The sequence below is a fragment of the Stylophora pistillata genome, chromosome 10, assembly GCF_964205215.1.
Source record: "Stylophora pistillata chromosome 10, jaStyPist1.2, whole genome shotgun sequence".
NCBI lineage: Eukaryota > Metazoa > Cnidaria > Anthozoa > Scleractinia > Pocilloporidae > Stylophora > Stylophora pistillata.
Genome location: NC_142528.1, coordinates 26479868 through 26499539, shown reverse-complemented (window position 1 = coordinate 26499539; position 19672 = coordinate 26479868). Strand labels below are relative to the sequence as shown.

The window sequence follows — 19672 nt, the reverse complement described above, 5'->3', positions numbered from 1 at the left end:
GCTGGAGAGTTTATCACGATACAACTCGAAATTCTTTCAACAATTTACAAGGAAATGTAATGTATTTTGGAGAATTTCGTATCAGATCATAACAGTTGAAGGGTTAATGATGGCGTTAGGTGTTTTAAGGATAGTAAAAGTCAAACAAAAAAAAAATTGAAGTGAAAACATTGTTTATCAGAATTTCATTTAAGTGCGAAGTAGTTTCTCAGTCAGTTTTATTATTCAGTTTCTGTGATTTTGTGCAGAGGGAGGCTGGAGATGTCTTAGTCTAAAGTAGCCTTTTAAAGAAACACTGTGATATTGTTTTACTTCTTCAGTGCACGCCGAGTAAGTTATGAAGTAGGAGAACTTCGTCAAGTTTATGAAACAGAGGCTTACTGATAAACCTCTCGAAGAGAAAAAATAAAAATATAAAACGTCAACGTTTTCTTTCGTGGTTTAACTTGTTTCGTTGAGCCTTACTTTTCCCTTTAAGTTCCCACCTGGAATTTTGTTTTGAGTTGCACGATGAAAAATTGGTATGAAATAAAACTTTCCTTGAAAGCCTTTGTTTCCCTTTTAAATCACTGTAGGGTTTCCGACCAAAGAAATGCTCACTGTAAACAGTATTCATTACATCTGAGCGTCAGTCAGGAGAAAATTAAAGACCCAGACTGCATTTCCTTTCCCTGACAGTGACTTTAGCAAGCCCCCCCTTCCCCCCCCCCCTTCACCGAAGAGCGCCCTTCTCCACAATGCGCCCCGTTCGCGCATCTGGAAGCCCTAGGAGTTGTTCACCTCTTGAAGTCATAGTAGATCGTTTATGCATGGTATGGTAAGGGAATTAAACGCCTGTTTTTCCTTTTCGATGAACTCTTATAAAGGGTACCTGAAAGGCTGTATGGATCACTTAAGTTTGGTTTTTCGATCCTCAATTAAATTTCGCTCTGGATTTTATTGACTCCAAATTCTGACATCACCGTCAGGTTTTGCTCCATATCCTCTGTCTAGTAGTCCACAGATCACAGATTTTATTTTTACTCAGCTTTGCATCATGGATCCTCCCTAACTGAGCATGCTCACACGTGGATAAACATGGCGTCTTCCAGAGAGAAATACTGTTGTTGTGGCTTGTAATTGGTTCTTCAATTTTAAGATCTACCGTACAGGAGCGAAAGGGATACCAGAAATCATAAATATTATTTCATAAATCGAAATTTTGGAAAACATGCGTCGTGTAGGCGCAACTAGAAATCGAAAACAAACTCTAAAAGTTTTAAAGGAACTCGACGCTTTCCCAAAAGTTCCTGAAAATTATCAAGAAACATCCGCTAGTGGTGGTTCAGGTGAGCAAATTTTAAGGTATTTTTTAAGTATTTGTATCCTTTCATATTGTTAATTACCTGAAGCAATATACGTGTATACCTTCATGCAATAACACGTATTTTCTTGGGCCTGCGGTTTATTAGTAATCGTGGCTTGCAGTAATTTGTGGATGCCATTCTGTCTTACGTTCTACGGTTGACTATGGTAGCAATTAAGTTTAGCGCTCTTTTTCAACTTGTAACATTATATCCTGTGTATTGCTGTTGCTGTATTCGGTGGTGCTCTAATTTAAAATCATTTTGTCTGCTTAGTGGAGGTATTGAAATGATTAACATTTCAAACAAGAGGAAGTAGTTATATTGTAATTAATATGATTACACGAAAAGGAAACTGTTGTTTAAAGGAAGTCTACAAAGTGCTTCTAATAGTTTTCATCTGCCTTCCTCAGGGGTTTGAATTCAATATTTTAAGGTGCAGAATACATGGAAGATAATTAAAAACTAAATATATTTTAATACCAAAAGAAAGAAGGAAATAATTAGTTAAAATAATTATAAATAATTATTATTATGGAGAGGTGTGTTCCACCCTGGAAAATTTAATGCTGGGGGATAACCCTGTGATGGACTAGCATCCTCTCCAGGGGGGAAGTAGAAATACTTCTAGTTGCTTCATGCAACGGAAACTGGAGTTTAAGTGCCAGCCTGATGGGCCACTTGGCTCATATACAGACTTGTTTTACCTTTATGGAGTGGTGTTAAGTTATTGTATGTCCATCTAGATACTCAATCAGTACACACTTAATGCTGACAATTCATGAAAAGGATGTTCAGTTGATAACTAGTAAATCTCAATTGCTACCTGAAATCACTCAGAAAAATGGGCTCCACAAAATGGAAAACAGTTAAGAGTTTATATCTGGTTTACTATGACAACATTCTCATCTACTGGTGAAGAAGATTCAAATGGTTTATTGAGTAATTGCAGTCACTGTGGTGATGTCTTGTGTTAGGAATGTAGGAAATTCTAGGATTTAATTGACTCTTTCACTCCCAGAAGTGATTGACATGGAAGTTCTCCCAATCATATCCATACATAATCCAGCAAATGGATTATGAGAATACTCAAACTTATCAGGTAGAAGCTGTTACTCATAACTAATGTACAAGTTAACAAGAAAATATGTAGCAGCAAGAGGGGTGAACTAACCACATCTTGAGAGTTCAAGGGTTAATAACCATAGAATAAATTTTTTTGTACTTTCTTGTTCTGCCTCATACTTCCTTTTGAAATTATCTTCCCATGACATTCTCACCCTTTCATTTCCAGTCCTAATGAACAAAATTTTTTTTCTTGAATGTTTTTCCTGCAGTGTCCATCATTATTTTCTTATTTATTGGAATTCTTGTGACATCTGAGTTCTGGTACTACAGAGGAGTAGAAACCAAATATGATTATGCAGTCGACACAGATGCAGATAGGTTGGTCTTCTATGAAGCATCTTTTACATGTAATATAGTTATCATTTCCACACCATGCCATTTTACCATACTAGGGTACTGGAATGGGCAAAATATGCTGTGACCTGGTTAAAATATGAATGAAAAGTGGAGCAGGAAACTGGCTGCATCAAAGGACCCAAACTTTGATTTTTTTTCTTCCACTTTCAAGGCTTGACTTTTTAGAGCAACAAACTTTACTGCACCCCTGGTCGGTGGTCATAAAGAAAACCTTAATGGTTTTCATTTTTGTTGTTTTAGTCTTTCATGTCTTGTGCAATTGATACGATTTTTAGATATTGCCTTAGGATGTTTTCGAAAAAAGAAGAAACTAGAAAAATGAATTAGGCTGGTTTGGAATCATTTTGACCTGAGATTTATTTCAAACTACAACATTTACCATTATGTTTATTGTACTTTTTTTTTTATCAACAGTAAACTTCAAATAAATGTTGATATGACAGTAGCAATGAGATGCGATGGTAAGTAATTTATTTAAGAGCTCATATGCAATTATAACTTATTCTAGGCCTGTTGACACTTTCACCCTCAGGAATGAAAAATAAGTTCTTTCTCCTGACATTATTAATACATTGTGAAATATGAAGATAATAAGAAGAAAGAGAGAGATACCAAGAAGTCAATATTGTTTGATGCAATGCTGTAACAGAATTCTTCAAGAAAAGTGATATGAAATTGATAAAAAACAATTGGGAGAATTTATATCAAGATTTTGGAGGGGAAAGAGTAAACCCATTAGAACCTAAGAATAACTAGCATCTCATTTCTCCTTACAGTAATCTTTCTAAGTCATTCATTGAGATCATGGAAACAAATGAAATGATCATTAACCTTCAAGGAGCTTTAAATTATTAACCAATTCTTCTTGTCAGTGGCATAGGGATTATATAGAGAAAAGTGTGGGGAAAGATTGTGGATTCTGATATCAGGGTGTAAAGGCTTAATAAATAATAATAAATAATAACAACATTTTAACAGGGAGCCCACTTCACCAAAAGGTGCTCTTCAGTGAGGCCTTGCAAAGGGTTAATTTATGGTCAGGGCTTTAGAGAGGGCTGCATCATGGATATTATTTTGAAAGAACACTTGGTTCTCCTTGCTTCTCTGTTTGTCCAACAATAGTGTTATATCTTTCTATGGTTGTTTTTCAGATATTGGAGCAGATGTCTTGGATTTATCTGGCTCCTCATTAGAACTAGGGGACAAACTTTCATTAGAACCTGTGAGTTTTTTTATTGGTATTCTTTTCTTTTGAAGTTTAGTGACATACACCAGTATCATTCCAAACTGTTAGCAGTCACTCATGTAAGGCATGATACTCATGAATCTGCTCCATGTACAAGTTTGATATGCAGGGGAGAGGCTGTGGCCTAAGAGTCTGAACTCTGAGTTGAGACACAGGGGACCCAGACCCAATCTTGGCTTGGTCTTTCAGTAAAACACTTCACTCCCTCAGTGACTCTCTCCACCCAGGAATACAATTGGATTACGGTGAACTGCTGATTGTACATCAAATAATTATAGTAAATGTCATCTCTTACTTTACAGACTTACTTTGAACTAACTGAGGAGCAAATGACATGGTTGAGGTAACTTTGTTGTATATGCTAGGTTGATTTGGCAAAAATTATTTTTATTTGCTGATATCTGATTTTTTTTTGTGGAGATCTGAACTACAATTTATGACTTAGGTGTTGGAAAACTCTTGAAATGGCTGAAAATTTTATTAAACCAGTTTATTTTGAAATTATTTTTCGATTTCATACTGAATCTGCAAAAAAAAAAAATCAAAAATTCTATCAGTGGTTTAAATTTTTTTAAAGTAAGATTTAATCATGGCCTAGAATACTGACAAGCAATTGTAAAGTTTCCTTTTTGTGATTTATTTCAGAATGTTTCGACATATGCATGCATTTGTGGAGGGCTACAGAGCGCTGAAGGTCCTTGAGGAATTTAACAATAATGGACCCACCTACATGCCAAAAAGGTCTGAAAGTTGAAGCTTTACTTTTTTTTACTATTTTCATTGGTTAACTAAGGCTCAGTTCAGAAGTTGTGCTTCTGCCATATGCTTGAACATAATTGCAATTAGCTATAGGTTTGTCTTTAGCACAGTAGAAACACAACTGTGATTCAGACTTTGGGCTAGAGTCATAATGAAATTCAGGATTTACTGAAGCAATGTACCAATTAATTCTCATAACTTCCTTTGAGAGTACAATCCAACAAAAATACTTTGCATAATTTATGAATTTTGCTTGTCTCAGCAGAGACACCAGAGTTGTGTAGGGCTGCAGAGCTTGTTGGACCTAATCACTCGCTGAACTTAATTAAAAAGGTTAATTCAGATGCCATGATTTTGCAAACTTTATTTCTGAATTGAGGGTGACACTGCAGGAGCATGACATCTGAACTGGGCCTCAGTCATTGAGAAGAAATTTAGTTGTTTATGGAAGTAGTGAAAATAACATTCAGTAATGATAAATCCTACATGTTTGATGATACAACACTTCATGTAGTCTTTGAATTAAAACTGTGAAACACTTGAGAGTAAAATCAATAGATGGTTAACTAAAAGTAAAGGCAGATAGAATGTGCCAAAAATTCATTAAATCAATAAATTTCACTTACTGTGTTAACAAAGTTTCAACCTAGCTTCTCAGTGGAATTGTATTTTTTGTCATTCAGATTTTTATTTTTATTCACCTTACAGAAAGGAGGGAGACAAACAAGATAAACCCCATGATGCTTGTCGAGTCCATGGCTCCTTTGAGGTCAACAAAGTGGCTGGAAATTTTCACATTACAGCTGGCAAGTAAGCATGGCATTAATTATCCTCTCATTTCAATTGCATTTTCACAAATTTATTAGTATTGATTATGTTGTAATTATTCTTTACGGTATTGCTCACCAGTTAGTAAACTGGCATCTTCTTTTCTCAGTTACAACCCTGGAGGATAGCTCCTCAGTTCCTTTTTCAATAAATCAGAGCATGTCAAATGAAATTTAATCCTACATGAATAAAACTCAAACCATTTCTTCTCTAAAGAGTGTTAATTTTTATTTTCTTTAAGGTCCATTTATCATCCCAGAGGACATGCCCATCTGAGTGCTTTCGTGCCATCGGAATGTAAGTATCTACTTCAAGGAATTGCTGTGTTCTGACATGTGATGAGGCACCATCTTAAGTGCTATGGTTCGCTTTCTCTCCTTGGCATGTCGATGCACATGGTGACCAGTTTGAAAGAATGGAAAGAAAAAGTGGATGCTCATGGATACAATTAATCTTGTGTACATGAATAAGGGTGACTGAACAAAAATGACAGAGATCTAGATGGCTGCATATTGCCAAGAGCTTTTTTTTTTCCATTTTTACTGGGAATTAGTAGTATCATTAGCCAATCAGAAGTCAGAATTCACTTCACTTCAACTGCCTGTGGAACCTGTCACATACCTGTGATAATAGGAGAGTAATGTTGTAAACTTAGTGAATTAACTTAAGTGCATGGTCGCTTGGCTATAAATGTTTAGCCTGCGTGCTATTGGAAGTGCTTTGATAACACTGTGATCTTGGTTAATTTCCTTGCAGCATATAACTATTCACATAGGATCGATGCCCTCTCCTTTGGCCCTTGGGCAGCTGGTTATATAAACCCACTTGACGGAGATCTTGTTACAACAGACAAAAGTATGTTAATTTTTTCTTCTTTTTTTATTTAAGCAAGCTATTTTATATGCTGAAAGTGAGAAATCAACAAACAAATAGAAACATGAGCTGTGAATGCAATTGTATTCATGTTTACCATGCCCAAAATAGGAAACCCTTTTCCTGTTTTTTCCTTATTATGCATGGGTTCAGTTATTTTATCATGCAGTTTAATGAATTAATCTAAAAGTATTGGCTAGCCTGTAATTGTTGCAGAACTGGATGGGATCAACAACATTAATATATGCTGGCAAGAATGTTTTTTGGGTTCTCAATAGCACTTGCCCGTTCTCTCAAAAGGGAAATATAACCAGATTGGCATTTATAAGAATACCTGTTAAGCCTATTTTTTCTCTCTACATTCAGAATTGCAAATGTACCAATATTACATTAAGGTAAGTGTTCAAAAGTTTAGTTTTACAAGGTTGATTTCTGTGACAAAGATATCCATTTATAAGTGTGCATGTACAAGACAGTGCTACTGTTGTGAACAGGTTCAAAAACACTGAAATGGAATGCACTAATTAGAGAGCTATTGTATAGTAGCTTGTAATAACCATGAGGTCCAGTAATCAGTATGTTTAATTCTGTACTAAACAGATTGTACCAACCTCGATCAAATCACTCAATGGTCAGGTTACAAAGACAAACCAATACTCAGTAACACAGAGGGTAAGTGACTTCTGTGCAGACATTATTCTGAAGCAAGTTCATCTCAATTTTGCTAAGCAAAGGTGACTGTTCTATGTCCCATTGTAGCACACCCACATTCCACAATGTCCCATTATGGCACACTGAAGTAATCAGTGTATGTTACATTAATTTCAGATCCGAGAAATAAATCATGAGGCTGGAAGCCATGGAATTTCAGGTATGAACTTTTTTGTTATTGTACCTTCTCTCCTTTCTGTCTCATACACAAAGTATGTCAAAATCATGTACATTGAGAAAGGTAATGAGTTGATCAGCCAAAACTCTGAATTGGATGCCCCCCATTTGAGCAGCCAGCCCTTCTTAAGCATTCACCATAATACCAAATTCCCAGAATGTCTTCCCCATATTACTTCTGTCAGATTTAACCTCTGATGAATAGCTAAATAGTCCATTGGATTTTTCAAATACCTATGTTATTTAAATTCACCTTTGCTGACCAGTCATTTTGTTAAATTATGTTCAAGAAGAATGTTCTTCTTGAACATAATAATAAAGAATTTATTGCTAATAAATTCTTTATTCCTCTGTTCTTACATCAATTGTTACCAGCATTAAAAAAAAGTCATTTGCTTCACCAAACTGGGCAACCCAGATGACTGTTAACAATTCATTCATTAAGATATTATTTTGAGATAATGACCCTCTTTCTATTGTTATTATAATTTATATTGTTGGAGAGGAAGTAGCTTTGTCTTGATGGTCCATGTTTTTGTTTCTCAAGGAATATTCTTTAAATATGACATGTCATCATTAATGGTTCGAGTTGAAAGTCATCGCAGATCTTTCTGGGGTTTCTTGGTGCGTCTTTGTGGGATTGTAGGAGGCATATTTGCCACTTCAGGTAGGGACTTTCACTATTACTTCTTTATTACCAGAAGACCTTTTTTTGTACTTCTTTACTCAAGGTGTGATAATAGATCATTTATTTTTTGTGTTTCACACATTCTGGTGAAAATTTGATCTGTTTATTGTTGTGTCACACCAGTCCTTGTAATCAAAATGTTACAAACTCTTAAATACTAAGGTTTTGTTAAAGTAACTGGCAGATCTGTTGACTTCATTTACAATTTAAACACTTTGTTCTACTGAAGTCATCAATTTAAGGCAAAGTTTGCCTTGTATGTGGAAGGGTTATAGATTAAAAAGTATCTCATCAGAATTAAATTTTTCTCCCAAGCTTGCTACCTAATAACTTACACTTTTTGTTCCAGGAATGATGCACTCTCTCATTGGTTTCTTGTTTGATGTAATAACTTGCCAGTTTCAGTTGAAGAAAAAAGAGGAAAAGGTAACCATTAAGTACAGTGGCACATGTACGTCGACAATTTTTTCTTTTTAATCATTGCCCATGGAGAAAGCTTTATTTGAAATCTACAGCTTTAGAATAATTGTTTGGTGTTGATTTTAACAATTATAATAGACTAAGCTTATCTTAAAAATGCAACTCCAGGCCCTGGTTGTTTGAAGAGTGGACGATGCTATCCACTGGCTAAATCCTTATCTGGTGGATGGTGCACTGCATTTTGTGAACACACATCTGTTGGATTGCTGTCTATTTGTTGGTTGGATTGCATTATGCTCTCTTTGAACTACTGTGTCCAGATGTAATCTTTTATTCCAACACATCTGTTCAATGAATCATACCATTTGGCTCTTACTGCTTATAAAGAAAACATTTTAGAAACATTTAAGAGGATATTTAAATCAAGTGATCTTTACTGTCCAGTGGTGAGAGTTTTTAACTATTGACTGTTTTATGTGTTGTTATCATTTGTTTCAGCCCCTCACAATGTCACAGATTCCTCCTGGGACCACTGTAGTCCAACCAAATGGCGTAACATCTCAACAACCACCACAGAGCCAAGAGCCTGTTGTCAGCTTTTCCCCTGAAGGAGTAGATCCAAGTGTTAGTGTTGTTCCACCAGCAAATGTTGTGCAAGCAGACCAATCCTCAGTGATAACATGATACAAGTAGACTGATTTTAAAAATTTATGAAAATTAAGATTCTTATCCTCCTTCAGTTTGATGAAAACTTTGAAAATTCCTGCCTTCATTCCCCACGACTTTCACAAGGCTTTGTAGAAAATGAACTCCATTTTCACATCCTAACATACCCCATGCCCTTTCTTACTTTATAATTTTGGTTGATGAAACCATAATTACGTTGTTACACTCCCCCACTGATACAGCACCAGTTTCTTTGGGAACCTACCCCTTAATTCCTCTCTGAGTCTGTTTTGTACTGGAATACCACTGCTTTATTACCCATCTTTAAATTTGTATCAGAATGTGAATATTCTGGTATCTATTTTTCGGGTTTTAAGTGCATTTTAAACCTTTGGAAAGAATTAAAAGAAAACTGAAATCTGCTTGACTGGGGGATTCTCATTAGTCACTAACACTGTGCTTAAAAAGGTGTTAAAGATGTTTTCGGTTTTTTATTATCTCAATGATGTTTTATTTATCGATTTATTTTCACCCCTTTGAGGTGCATGTAACAATTCTTCACCAAAAACGAATTTGTGGTCTAGATTACAACCCCCAACAAAGGTACCAAGAAAGGTCAACACCACTATTATTTGAACAAAAAATGTCACAATCAATCTAAAATCACTAAAAGGGACGAAATTAGCCATGTTTACTTTTGGAAGGGAGCTCCCTTCAGGGATATTAACACTTTTAAAGAGGAAACGGAATGAATGTTAAAACAAGGATATCTTAAGTCCTTTTTCCAAGAAATGAAGAAGTTAGAAGATGAGTTTATCTGGAGTTTCCGTCTGAGGTTTACTTCCTCTAAGAAATTCAGTGCAAAGCTATGACAGTTATTTGTAAATTTGAAAGATATTGATGATATGATAATGGGGCCTTAAGGAGCAGTGCAGCATAATAAACAATATTCTGTCAGATGTAAACTTTATTTCATCCATCCTTGTGTAAATAAACCTCTAGCCAGTAAGTATTTTCACAAATGACATGTACACAAAACTGTTCAAAGCTCAAGATTCAAAGATTTGCCATTGAGACTGTACTGTATTTGCTAGTTATGTTTTAAAGAGGCATTTGATTGACTTAGTTCATTAACTTTAAACAGGAATTTCATTAAAAGCCAGTCACTGGTGATCTGCAGTCCATTTTAAGACCTCATCACCATCTTTTAAGCATGCTCCAGACCCCCCCCCCCCCACCCTGAGGGGGAAAGGGGCCCTCAGTATAAGGCCCTTCCTTGGGGCACTGCCACTTTTGACCACACTCTGGATTGTTTAGACCCTATGCTAGACAATCAAATTCATAAGCCTTGCTGTCTGGATTGATAGCAGCTTTTCCATATGCCTTGTGTGTACAATCTTCATGCAGTATCTACTATGATAAATCTTAACAAAATCGTTTTTCAGTTGCTATTTGCAGTCATTTCTTTAGCTTGTTTCTTGACTCTTTCCTCGTATTCCATTCTGCTTTGACTACAAGAATAAGAAAATGAGTCCATCAGTAAAAAAGAAATGTGGTAATTTATCCACTGTATGTCATGCACCTTGTTTTTATCTCTGGGACTGCAGAAAGGAGTTGATGGTCCTCCAAGTGTTTAGTTAGTATAACAGAATGCAATAGTCTATGATGGGATAGCAGCAGCTTAGCAAAACAACAAGGAAGGGTTGGACGAGGCCAACATAACCCACCCCTCCCTTGCTGATTTTCTTAACCTTTACTAGTGCACTACAATTCACTAACCTAGAACAGCCTAAAGGTGGGAGGCCAGCCCTCAAGTAAGTTTGTAACTGAGGTTCTTGATAAAAGATAGATTACTAGACAACTTGGTCTTGACATTTCAAATAGCTTGTACATCAAAATATGTAACGTAGCTGAACAATAAAACAATAAACCACCTCCCAGTTAGTTCAATGGATAGAGCGCTGGACTGTTGTGCGGGAGGTCAAGGGTTCGAGCCCCGGCCGGACCAACACTCAAGGTCTTAAAATAAAAATGAGGAGAATATGCTACCTTTCTATAACATCAAGAAATGGTTAGGTATTCTAGTCTTCTTGGATAGGGACGAATAATTGGAGGTCCCGTCTCCTGCAGGGTTAGGGGTAGGAGACGTTAATTTCCCATGCATGAGATTACTGCGTGGTGGATGTCCTCCCCTGGAGTGGGATGGGTGGGTTTACTGGGCCCACAGTAACATTGGCACAAGCTGTTGTGGTGTCCCTGCCTGTTGGCAAATCTAATAAATTAAATAACATTTCTCTGGGACTTGACAATACCCTGAACAAAAACTGTCACCAAGGGCTTAATAAACCCAAGCAACCTTCTATGTGTTCCCTTAAGTTGAAATATGATGATCAAACTAACCTATACACTACATACGCTTCAGCCTGTGCTGGCTCATTGAAGTTAGGTTCACTGAGCAACAAGTGAATTCCAAGAAGCACCTGAATGGGTAATAACATTTACATGACACCACAATCACTTGAATCACACACTTTGCTCCAAACCCAGAGGTCTCCATAGATCAATTCCAACTTTGGGGTAGCTAAGTATAATTATATCAGACTTGTCGCTTGTTACCCTTTGTCACACTATTCTGCTCTTTGGTACAACCCCACCCTTTCAGTGTCTGATAATTTTACATGAAAAAGATGAACTGTTTTAATCTGTTGCCCCTAAGAGTAAAGCACATCTAACTTCTCCCAGAATCAATCACAAAGATCACAAGAATAATAAAAAGAAAATTAAGAAGATCTGGATTATAAACAAATTCTCCACGTCAGCACCTTGGGAAAGGTATAGAGAGCAGTGTGGAGAATGTGTACCAGTAAACTGATGTTAAGATGTAAATGGTGTTAAAATAGGAATGGTAAGTCAATAGAGGAACTTGAAAAAATAATGACGGTAAGTTTTATCTTATCTCAATATAGTTTGAAGAGTGGGAAAATGAAATTGACTTCCATGTTCTTAGCCAACTCACGCATGTGGAAACCCATGGAAGTGATTCATTATTTAATATGAAACTGTTTTCATGGCCCAGAAGAATTTCACCACAAATTGTATTTATTTTCAACTTTTAAATCGCAGTGTACCTCTTTGGTGGTAATTTGTGGCTTCCAACCTTTATTCTTGTCAATCAGGGACAAGGAAACTTTACCAGATGGAAACACATTTGGATGCAAGATCACAGGATTGAACACACCTACCAAGCAATTATGTAGATACTCATACTGTTGATTTTAATTATAACATTCTTTCCAATGCACTCAGGCATCCTCCATAGTTCTTAGTCCACTGAGTGAACAGAAATCCTGCTACCTATCTCACTTCCGAGTGGAAGGTGTATAAGGGTGTGTCGACATGCTACCTATCTCACTTCCCAATGGAAGGTGTTTAAGGGGTGTGTCGACATGCAAAATGAGACCAGACTCCTTTGCCCTCCTCCCACCAGCAATATTATTTAAAAATCTTCAAATTCAGGATAGTTATGTTGACGTAGAACCAATAATCAATGATGAGTCGAAAGTTAAATCCAGTTAATAGTAGTGTACAACTTGATGTGTATTCTTCTATTTATTGTCATGTGTTTCTGTTTCTGTATTTTTATCTCATACTATCATTTGTGCTTTTATTACTGATTTAATATTTAATTTCTGTTTCTTGTATATTTATTGAATCTTTTGTTGAGCCGAATTTTATTTTAGATGTTTTAGCGTCTACACACTATCCGCCAAGACTAGCTCTGCTATTTGTGGGTAGTGCGTCATTATGCTAAGTGTCATGTCACGTCTGATTACAATAAAATACAAACTACAAACACTAGCTTGTCTTGCAAAGCCCTCATGCAGCAGTTCCAATGAGAGCCTGTTTGTAGACTATATATTTTTGTACTTTCTTGCTGTGTTATGAAATAAGGGCTACATTGTATAGACAGACCAAACCATATGTTAATGCACTTAAAACTTAATTGCTCACAATAAGGTATACTGTACTTTTAATTTATTATAATTTCAAGCTAAAATAAATTCAAACTAAGTTTAGTGTCCTTTATTTTAGTCATGTATCTCAAACTAAAGGGAAATACAAATCCCACTAGTTTGAAACCATTTTGACCTTGAAATTTGCTTTGAAGTTCATATATATGCATGAAAATGAACAATGAAGGGAAAATGTTCGTTGAATTTACTTACAGTTAGGCGGAGAGAATGGATAGTCTTGAGGAAATGACAGCCCTAGCTTGTACATACCACCTTCCCACATTGTCTAATTTAAAGAATAATTATAGCTACCATTAACAAATTCATATTTCAAATAAACTTGGCAATGCCACTTAACTCAATCAGTGTGAGTAAGAGCAAGCCACATGAAGTATTTTTCAATTTTTATTCACTACACACAATCTAGGATGAGTAGAACACTGGGAGCACTCCAAGCTCAACCTTTTTCAAAGTTGTCAATTAACAACCATTAAAAAACTACTTTATAATAGGTCCACTCCCCTTCAAAAAAAATAGATATTTATATCTAAAACTCTACTTTATAAAAGTGTTTAGATCATAAAAAATTGCTACAAAACTGCTGAAAACAGGTTGTCAAATTAGCAACTTTCCCTGAAAATTTAGACACAAAATTTTTCTCAAGTTTTAAGGCAATCAAAGTGGTCTCAGCTTAGAGCACTCGTCAAATGTATCTATGAAATAACAGAGATACTAAAAGTACCCTGATTGGTCAAACACCCATTGTCTACTGCACCAGTAAATCCAAAGAAAACTGAAGGTGAAGTTTATTTTATAAATTAGTGATACACTGCACTTTCTATAAGTTTAATGGCCCAATTACTCACTTGAGATCTTGGGAGCACACTGGTTAAAACCCTTTAACTTCCATGAGTAACCAAGAAAGAATTTCTCCTTACAATGTGGACACAATATCAAGCAGACAAGTGATGAGAATCAAGAAAAATATATACTGACAGATTAGTAGTTGATCCAATGCTAAATTCTCTGAATTAATATCATAAGAATTGTATGGCAGACACTAAGGAGAATTACTATCGAGATCTCAAGAGTGAAAGGGTTAACAAACTTTTCTCCAGTAGGTTAATATACTGGCAAACTGACAGAAAGTGCAGTCTATTGCTTATATGAAAAGGTACCCAGCTTAAGTGACATCTCTCTCTCTGCTAATTTAAAGTCAATTGAAGGTGAATTGACACTGAGGGTAATTTAATTTATTAGCACAAATTGTATGTATACATCACTTATACCTTTTTTGGTCCTGGAATGGCTGTGGGAAAAAAGAACAATCAAGTTTTTTAAAATCAGGGTTCAAAGAAAATATCAGATCACTAACTTAATCATTTAATTTCAAGAAAGTTTCCAAAAATGATGAATGGCGAAAAAATTAGAATTTTGTAACTTAATTTTGTAAAATCTCACCACATCTCCAGGTTAGCCAGTCAGTTTCTCCTCCATCCTTCTCCACAGGATTAGCAATGAAGTCCTGAATATGAAGAAATAGACTGAGTGTTGATCATGAGGAATGGCGTTACAGCATACTATAATTCAAATCATAATACAGCCTATTTAAAATAGCATAATCAATCGGTCATGTGTTGGGGGTGGGGGGGGGGGGGGCTGAGGAGAGGGGAGCAAACGGTGGTTCCGGTGGCAACTGCACAAATCCTTCTTCTCTTATACAGGAATTATACTGTATACATGACAATTGAATAGCTTTACACGTGGCCTTCTAAAAACTACATCGATTTTCTCTCTATGCATTGAAACAGAATATAAATTAAAGAACAAGCCTTGGGATGACTATGTTTCCACGCCTTATACTCCTCTTTCAGTCTTTCCACTGGATCGACATGTTGAGCTGAATGCGGTCTCGCAGCCGCCATTTTGAAATGAGCGCGCTTGAAACCACTATTGGTCAGTGGTATTACGCATAAGAATTGTAAAACAATAATGGCGGCGGGCTCTCTGTTGTTTTGCGCTAGAAGTCTGTGTTTATTTCCTTCTCAGACATTGCGATACTTTTGTACTCAAGGTGATTCACACACTGTTCATGTGCCTGTGATGTTGAAAGAATGTCTCAGCTTTCTTGCACCCCGTGACGGACAAGTAAGTCGTCTTTATTCTTTTTTAAGCTTGGGGGGTTTCGAGTTTCGATTTTCCTTGAAATCACATCAATTCTGTTGCCCTCGGGTTTGGATAAGGTTTCTCGTAATTTTTAATGATGTATCTTTTGATGCTCTTTCACTGGCTTTGGCTTCAAATTTAGCCCCTACAAAGTTACCTTACCTCGCGGAAATAAAGCAATTTCTGCAGAATTTGCAATTTTGATATGAAAAAATTCGTAGTTATTGTTTACGTCATCTGATAAGATCTAGATTTAACTTTTGCCATTATCATTATACTTAATCCACTATTTTATTGAAGTAAACTTTTACACCATGACAACGGTATTTGAGTTTGTACAAGTAGATAATTATATATAAGATACTGCAACTGACGATTGAATTCGAAGTCCTTAGCTTGTTTAGATTTTTTTCCTGGTTGTTGCATGTGTCTTTCAAACAAAATTTTCTGCTTTGTAAAGGGAATCTGTACTTAAATGACCTTCTTCACATGTCCCTGTCTTGCGTTATTTTATTGCTGCACTTTGTAGTGGTTGACAAATGCCATGCCATGCTCACCCTTTGGGATTAAAGGAAAGAAACAAATTTTTTATCTTGGAAAAAAAAAAACACAAAAAAATTCAATTCTTTCAAAACATTAGCACCAAGGAAAGAACTTTGATATTCAGACAGGTTTAGTTAGGACCCCTTTTAAAGTGTCTTCTATCATTAGCTTTCTCCTATTTCTGTCCAAGTTGGCCACTTAAAGGCAAGCCAGACAATAAAGGGCACGAATAATTGAATGACTTCCCACCTTGTGGTTACCTCAATGGACCTTAGAATTAGAGGTCTACACCCAAAGCCCAAGGACCTGTTTCTCAAATCAGGGATTTCTACAATTTTGGGGCTTCTTGACTTATGGAAACCACCCTCAATGCTTTAAAAAGTGAGATGGGATGTAAAGAACTTTGATATTCAGACAGGTTTAGTTATGACCCCATTTAATAGTGTCTTCTTTCATAAGCTTTCTTTTATTTCTGTCCAAGTTGGCCACTTAAAGGTAAAGGCTGATAGTTTCGAAAGAAACTGTTTGGGGCTGCGTCAGTGGGAGTAACGAAATAATTTGGATATATCAACAAAGTTGAAATGGTAAATTGGCCACCATAATGATTACAACAGCTGACGTTTCGAGCGTTAGCCCTTCGTCGGAGTGAATAGAGGAATTGTGGGTTTTGTGTGCAATTAAAGGCAGAAAATGGAGCTACGTTATTGGTGGGAGCATGGCAACGAGAAAAACATGAATAAATTAGTAGAATAAAAAGCGTTTGTTGATCCCTGTGGGATTTAGACTGCCGGTTTGAAAGATGAGCTTTTGTTCAAGATTTTTACGGCTTTCCGTGCCACCTAAGTGCAAGGAAAGACGGCAGATTGCCATATGTTGCTTAGAATGGTTAGGTAAATTAAAATGTCTAGCGACTGGTTTCGATATGTCCTTGTCATTCCTTTCCATGTCTCGAAGGTGTTCTCGGAATCGGTCACCTAGTCTTCTGCCTGTTTCGCCGATGTATATCTTTTATTGTCTGGCTTACCTTTATATATAAAGGTAAGCCAGACACCAAAGGGCACAAATAATTTAATGACACCCTACCTTGTGGTTACCTCAAGGGACCTCAGAAGTAGAGGTCTACACCCAAAGCCCAAGGACCTGTCTCTCAAATCAGGGATTTTTACAATTTTTGGGCTTCTTGACTTATGGAAACCACCCTCAATGCCTTAAAAAGTGAGATGAGATGTAAAGAACTTTGATATTCAGACAGCTTTAGTTAGGACCCCATTTAATAGAGTCTTCTATCATAAGCTTTCTTTTATTTCTGTCCAAGTAGGCCACTTAAAGGTAAGCCAGGCAATAAAGGGCACAAAAAATGTAATGACACCCTACCTTGTGGTTACCTCAAGGGACCTTAGAATTAGAGGTCTACACCCAAAGCCCAAGGACCTGTTTCTCAAATCAGGGATATCTACAATTTTGAGGTTTCATTTATCAGAAAAATCTTGGGCAGTCTGTAAGCAGTGAAATGCTGATAATTTGGGAATTTCCTGACATATGGAATCCACCCTTTATACTTTAAAAAGTGAGATGAGCTGTCTTCTTCACTTTCTCAACGTGTATTCTTAAGTTCATTCTTTATTATTCTGACGATGTTCAATGTTATAAACTAAGAACCATGGAAGGCTAATGCTATGATATTGTTTATTGTCTTGTACTATTTTAGGTGTTTATTGATGCAACATTTGGATCGGGGGGACACACAGCAGCAATCCTTTCGAGCGCAAAATGTAAAGTTTATGCCTTCGACAGAGATCCAGATGCTATAGAAATAGCAAACATACTTTCAGAAAGACCTGAATTCAAAGGAAGATTAATTCCCATATTAGGGAAATATAGTAATATCTTTGAGATTTTAAAAAGCCAACGAGTAAAGAAGGAGTCTGTAAATGGAATCCTTCTTGATGTTGGTGCCTCGAGTATACAATTTGACAATCCAGATAGAGGATTTTCATTTTACAAAGATGGTCCTCTAGATATGAGAATGGGAGTGAAAGGTACCACACTGGAGTCAGTGGGTGGCAAGAGGTTGCTGATGACAGCAGCTGATGTGGTGAATTCTATCAACGAGACAGAACTTACAGCTGTATTGAGACAGTATGGACAAGAAAAGGAAGCTGGTTAGTGGCAACAACTTCCTAATAATAATATGGGTACTACTGACCCCATTTCGTACTAGAAAATAGGAGACTCTAACAAATACTGTAGCAATGCAAAATTTCCAATTCTGCCAAGCTGATTTCACTTTGAGAAATTTAACCAAAATTCATCAAAATTGTCAAATCATGAACATTCACTTTGATTGACAAAATGTCATCAAATCTGCCATTTTTGTTTCTGCATGCATTTCTGGACATAAGTGCATCCAGGAGTGGTTCATGTAGCAATACTCCTCAACACTTTACGTTATGGAGGTTGGGATAACCTCTGGATAAGAGGGCTGGTTAGTTTGATTGCTGAGTATCTTACCTTGAGTGTAATGTGGCCTGTGGGATGGTACACTGCACTGCATGCAAGGCTCTCTTGAATCAGACCATTGGGCAAAGACTTTCATATACTGTTATAAATTCTAGAGCAAGATACTCTACTCTTGCACAGCTTCCCTCTTCACCCGGAGTATTAACCCTTTATGCCCCAACATCAGTATGTATAGTCTCCATACTGTTCTCTATGCATTTCCTAACATGCTGACAAGGAGAATTTGTTTAACAATCATCATCTCCTTTTTTTTCTCGCGACCGTAATGTTTGATTCAGGGGTAATATTTTAAGGAGAAATAAGATACTAGTCAGCCTAAGGGTTAAAAAGTTAATGGGTTAAAAGTGAACTTTCAGGAAAACCAATCCCGGTGACAGTGGGGACGGTGATCTTAGCTTTTTGTGGGTTTATGCCACAGAAACTGGAATGAATTCCAGTACCGTGGACCAGTCTACCGTAGTGATGTTCGTATAATTCATGCGTCTATTTTTGTTTTCAGTTCGCATTTCAAGAGCAATCGTCAAAGCCCGGTCAAAGATGCCGATACTTTTCACAAGACAGTTAGCAGCCATTGTCACTGCTGCTGTGCGTCACAGCCGATCGGACAGATTTGCCCGACCCATCCACCCAGCAACGAGAACGTTTCAAGCATTGCGCATACTCGTAAATGATGAGCTAAATGAACTTCAGTGCGTCCTAAAAGCAGCGCATAAACTTCTTCGTCCCGGCGGGCGGCTGGTGGTCATTTCATTTCATGCTTTAGAAGACTCCCTTGTAAGACATTTCTTTAAAGATGCGAATTCTGAAGTCAGTTACATGCGATCCAAGACAAACGTGGCGGGCAAAGCGAAAACAAGCGCTTGGTTACCGCTTCACAAGAAAGTTATTTATCCCACCGATGAGGAAGTTTATCTCAATCCTCGCTCACGATCAGCTAAATTACGAGCGGCGGTAAAAGTGGATAATTTAGTTATGGACTTAACTGAACTCACCAGCTGGTTAGACAAGAATTCGGGGGAAACGTTTTACAACGGTTCAACGCCAGTCTGAATATCTTTAGAACATTAAAAATGGGAAAGTTACTTTTATTAATGCCCTTATTTTCTTAAAGAAGTGTCCCTTTTTTCGTACGCAACCGTGGCTGTTTTAATGGATCAGACTATATTTATTTGGGGTATAAAGAAAAACAAATCAACTTTTTGGTAATTTTATATCAAGGGGGGAAATGAAATGG

The 19672-nt window shown here is 36.7% G+C and overlaps 3 protein-coding genes across 3 annotated transcripts; 2 read left to right on the top strand and 1 right to left on the bottom strand.

Moving 5' to 3' along the window:
• The first annotated feature begins 1057 nt into the window (after positions 1-1057).
• Positions 1058-10367, top strand: LOC111323278 (endoplasmic reticulum-Golgi intermediate compartment protein 2-like). The gene is made up of 15 exons (XM_088736792.1): positions 1058-1328; positions 2681-2789; positions 3243-3289; positions 3980-4050; positions 4377-4417; positions 4720-4815; positions 5542-5643; positions 5903-5958; positions 6418-6516; positions 6901-6929; positions 7135-7206; positions 7363-7405; positions 7970-8089; positions 8460-8536; positions 9029-10367. The coding sequence occupies exons 1-15, from the start codon at positions 1211-1213 to the stop codon at positions 9212-9214; spliced, it is 1266 nt and encodes a 421-aa protein (XP_088592918.1). The 5' UTR covers positions 1058-1210; the 3' UTR covers positions 9215-10367.
• Positions 10146-15175, bottom strand: LOC111323279 (SUMO-conjugating enzyme UBC9-B). The gene is made up of 7 exons (XM_022926591.2): positions 15042-15175; positions 14671-14734; positions 14499-14518; positions 13423-13495; positions 12325-12434; positions 11597-11676; positions 10146-10707 (listed from the first exon to the last, which is right to left on the bottom strand). Exons 1-7 carry the CDS (start codon positions 15132-15134, stop codon positions 10638-10640), a joined length of 510 nt encoding a protein of 169 aa, XP_022782326.2. The 5' UTR covers positions 15135-15175; the 3' UTR covers positions 10146-10637.
• On the top strand, positions 15175-19526 carry LOC111323277 (uncharacterized). Its single transcript, XM_022926589.2, has 3 exons — positions 15175-15357; positions 17627-18080; positions 18938-19526. Exons 1-3 carry the CDS (start codon positions 15202-15204, stop codon positions 19486-19488), a joined length of 1161 nt encoding a protein of 386 aa, XP_022782324.1. The 5' UTR covers positions 15175-15201; the 3' UTR covers positions 19489-19526.
• The last annotated feature ends 146 nt before the right edge of the window (positions 19527-19672 follow it).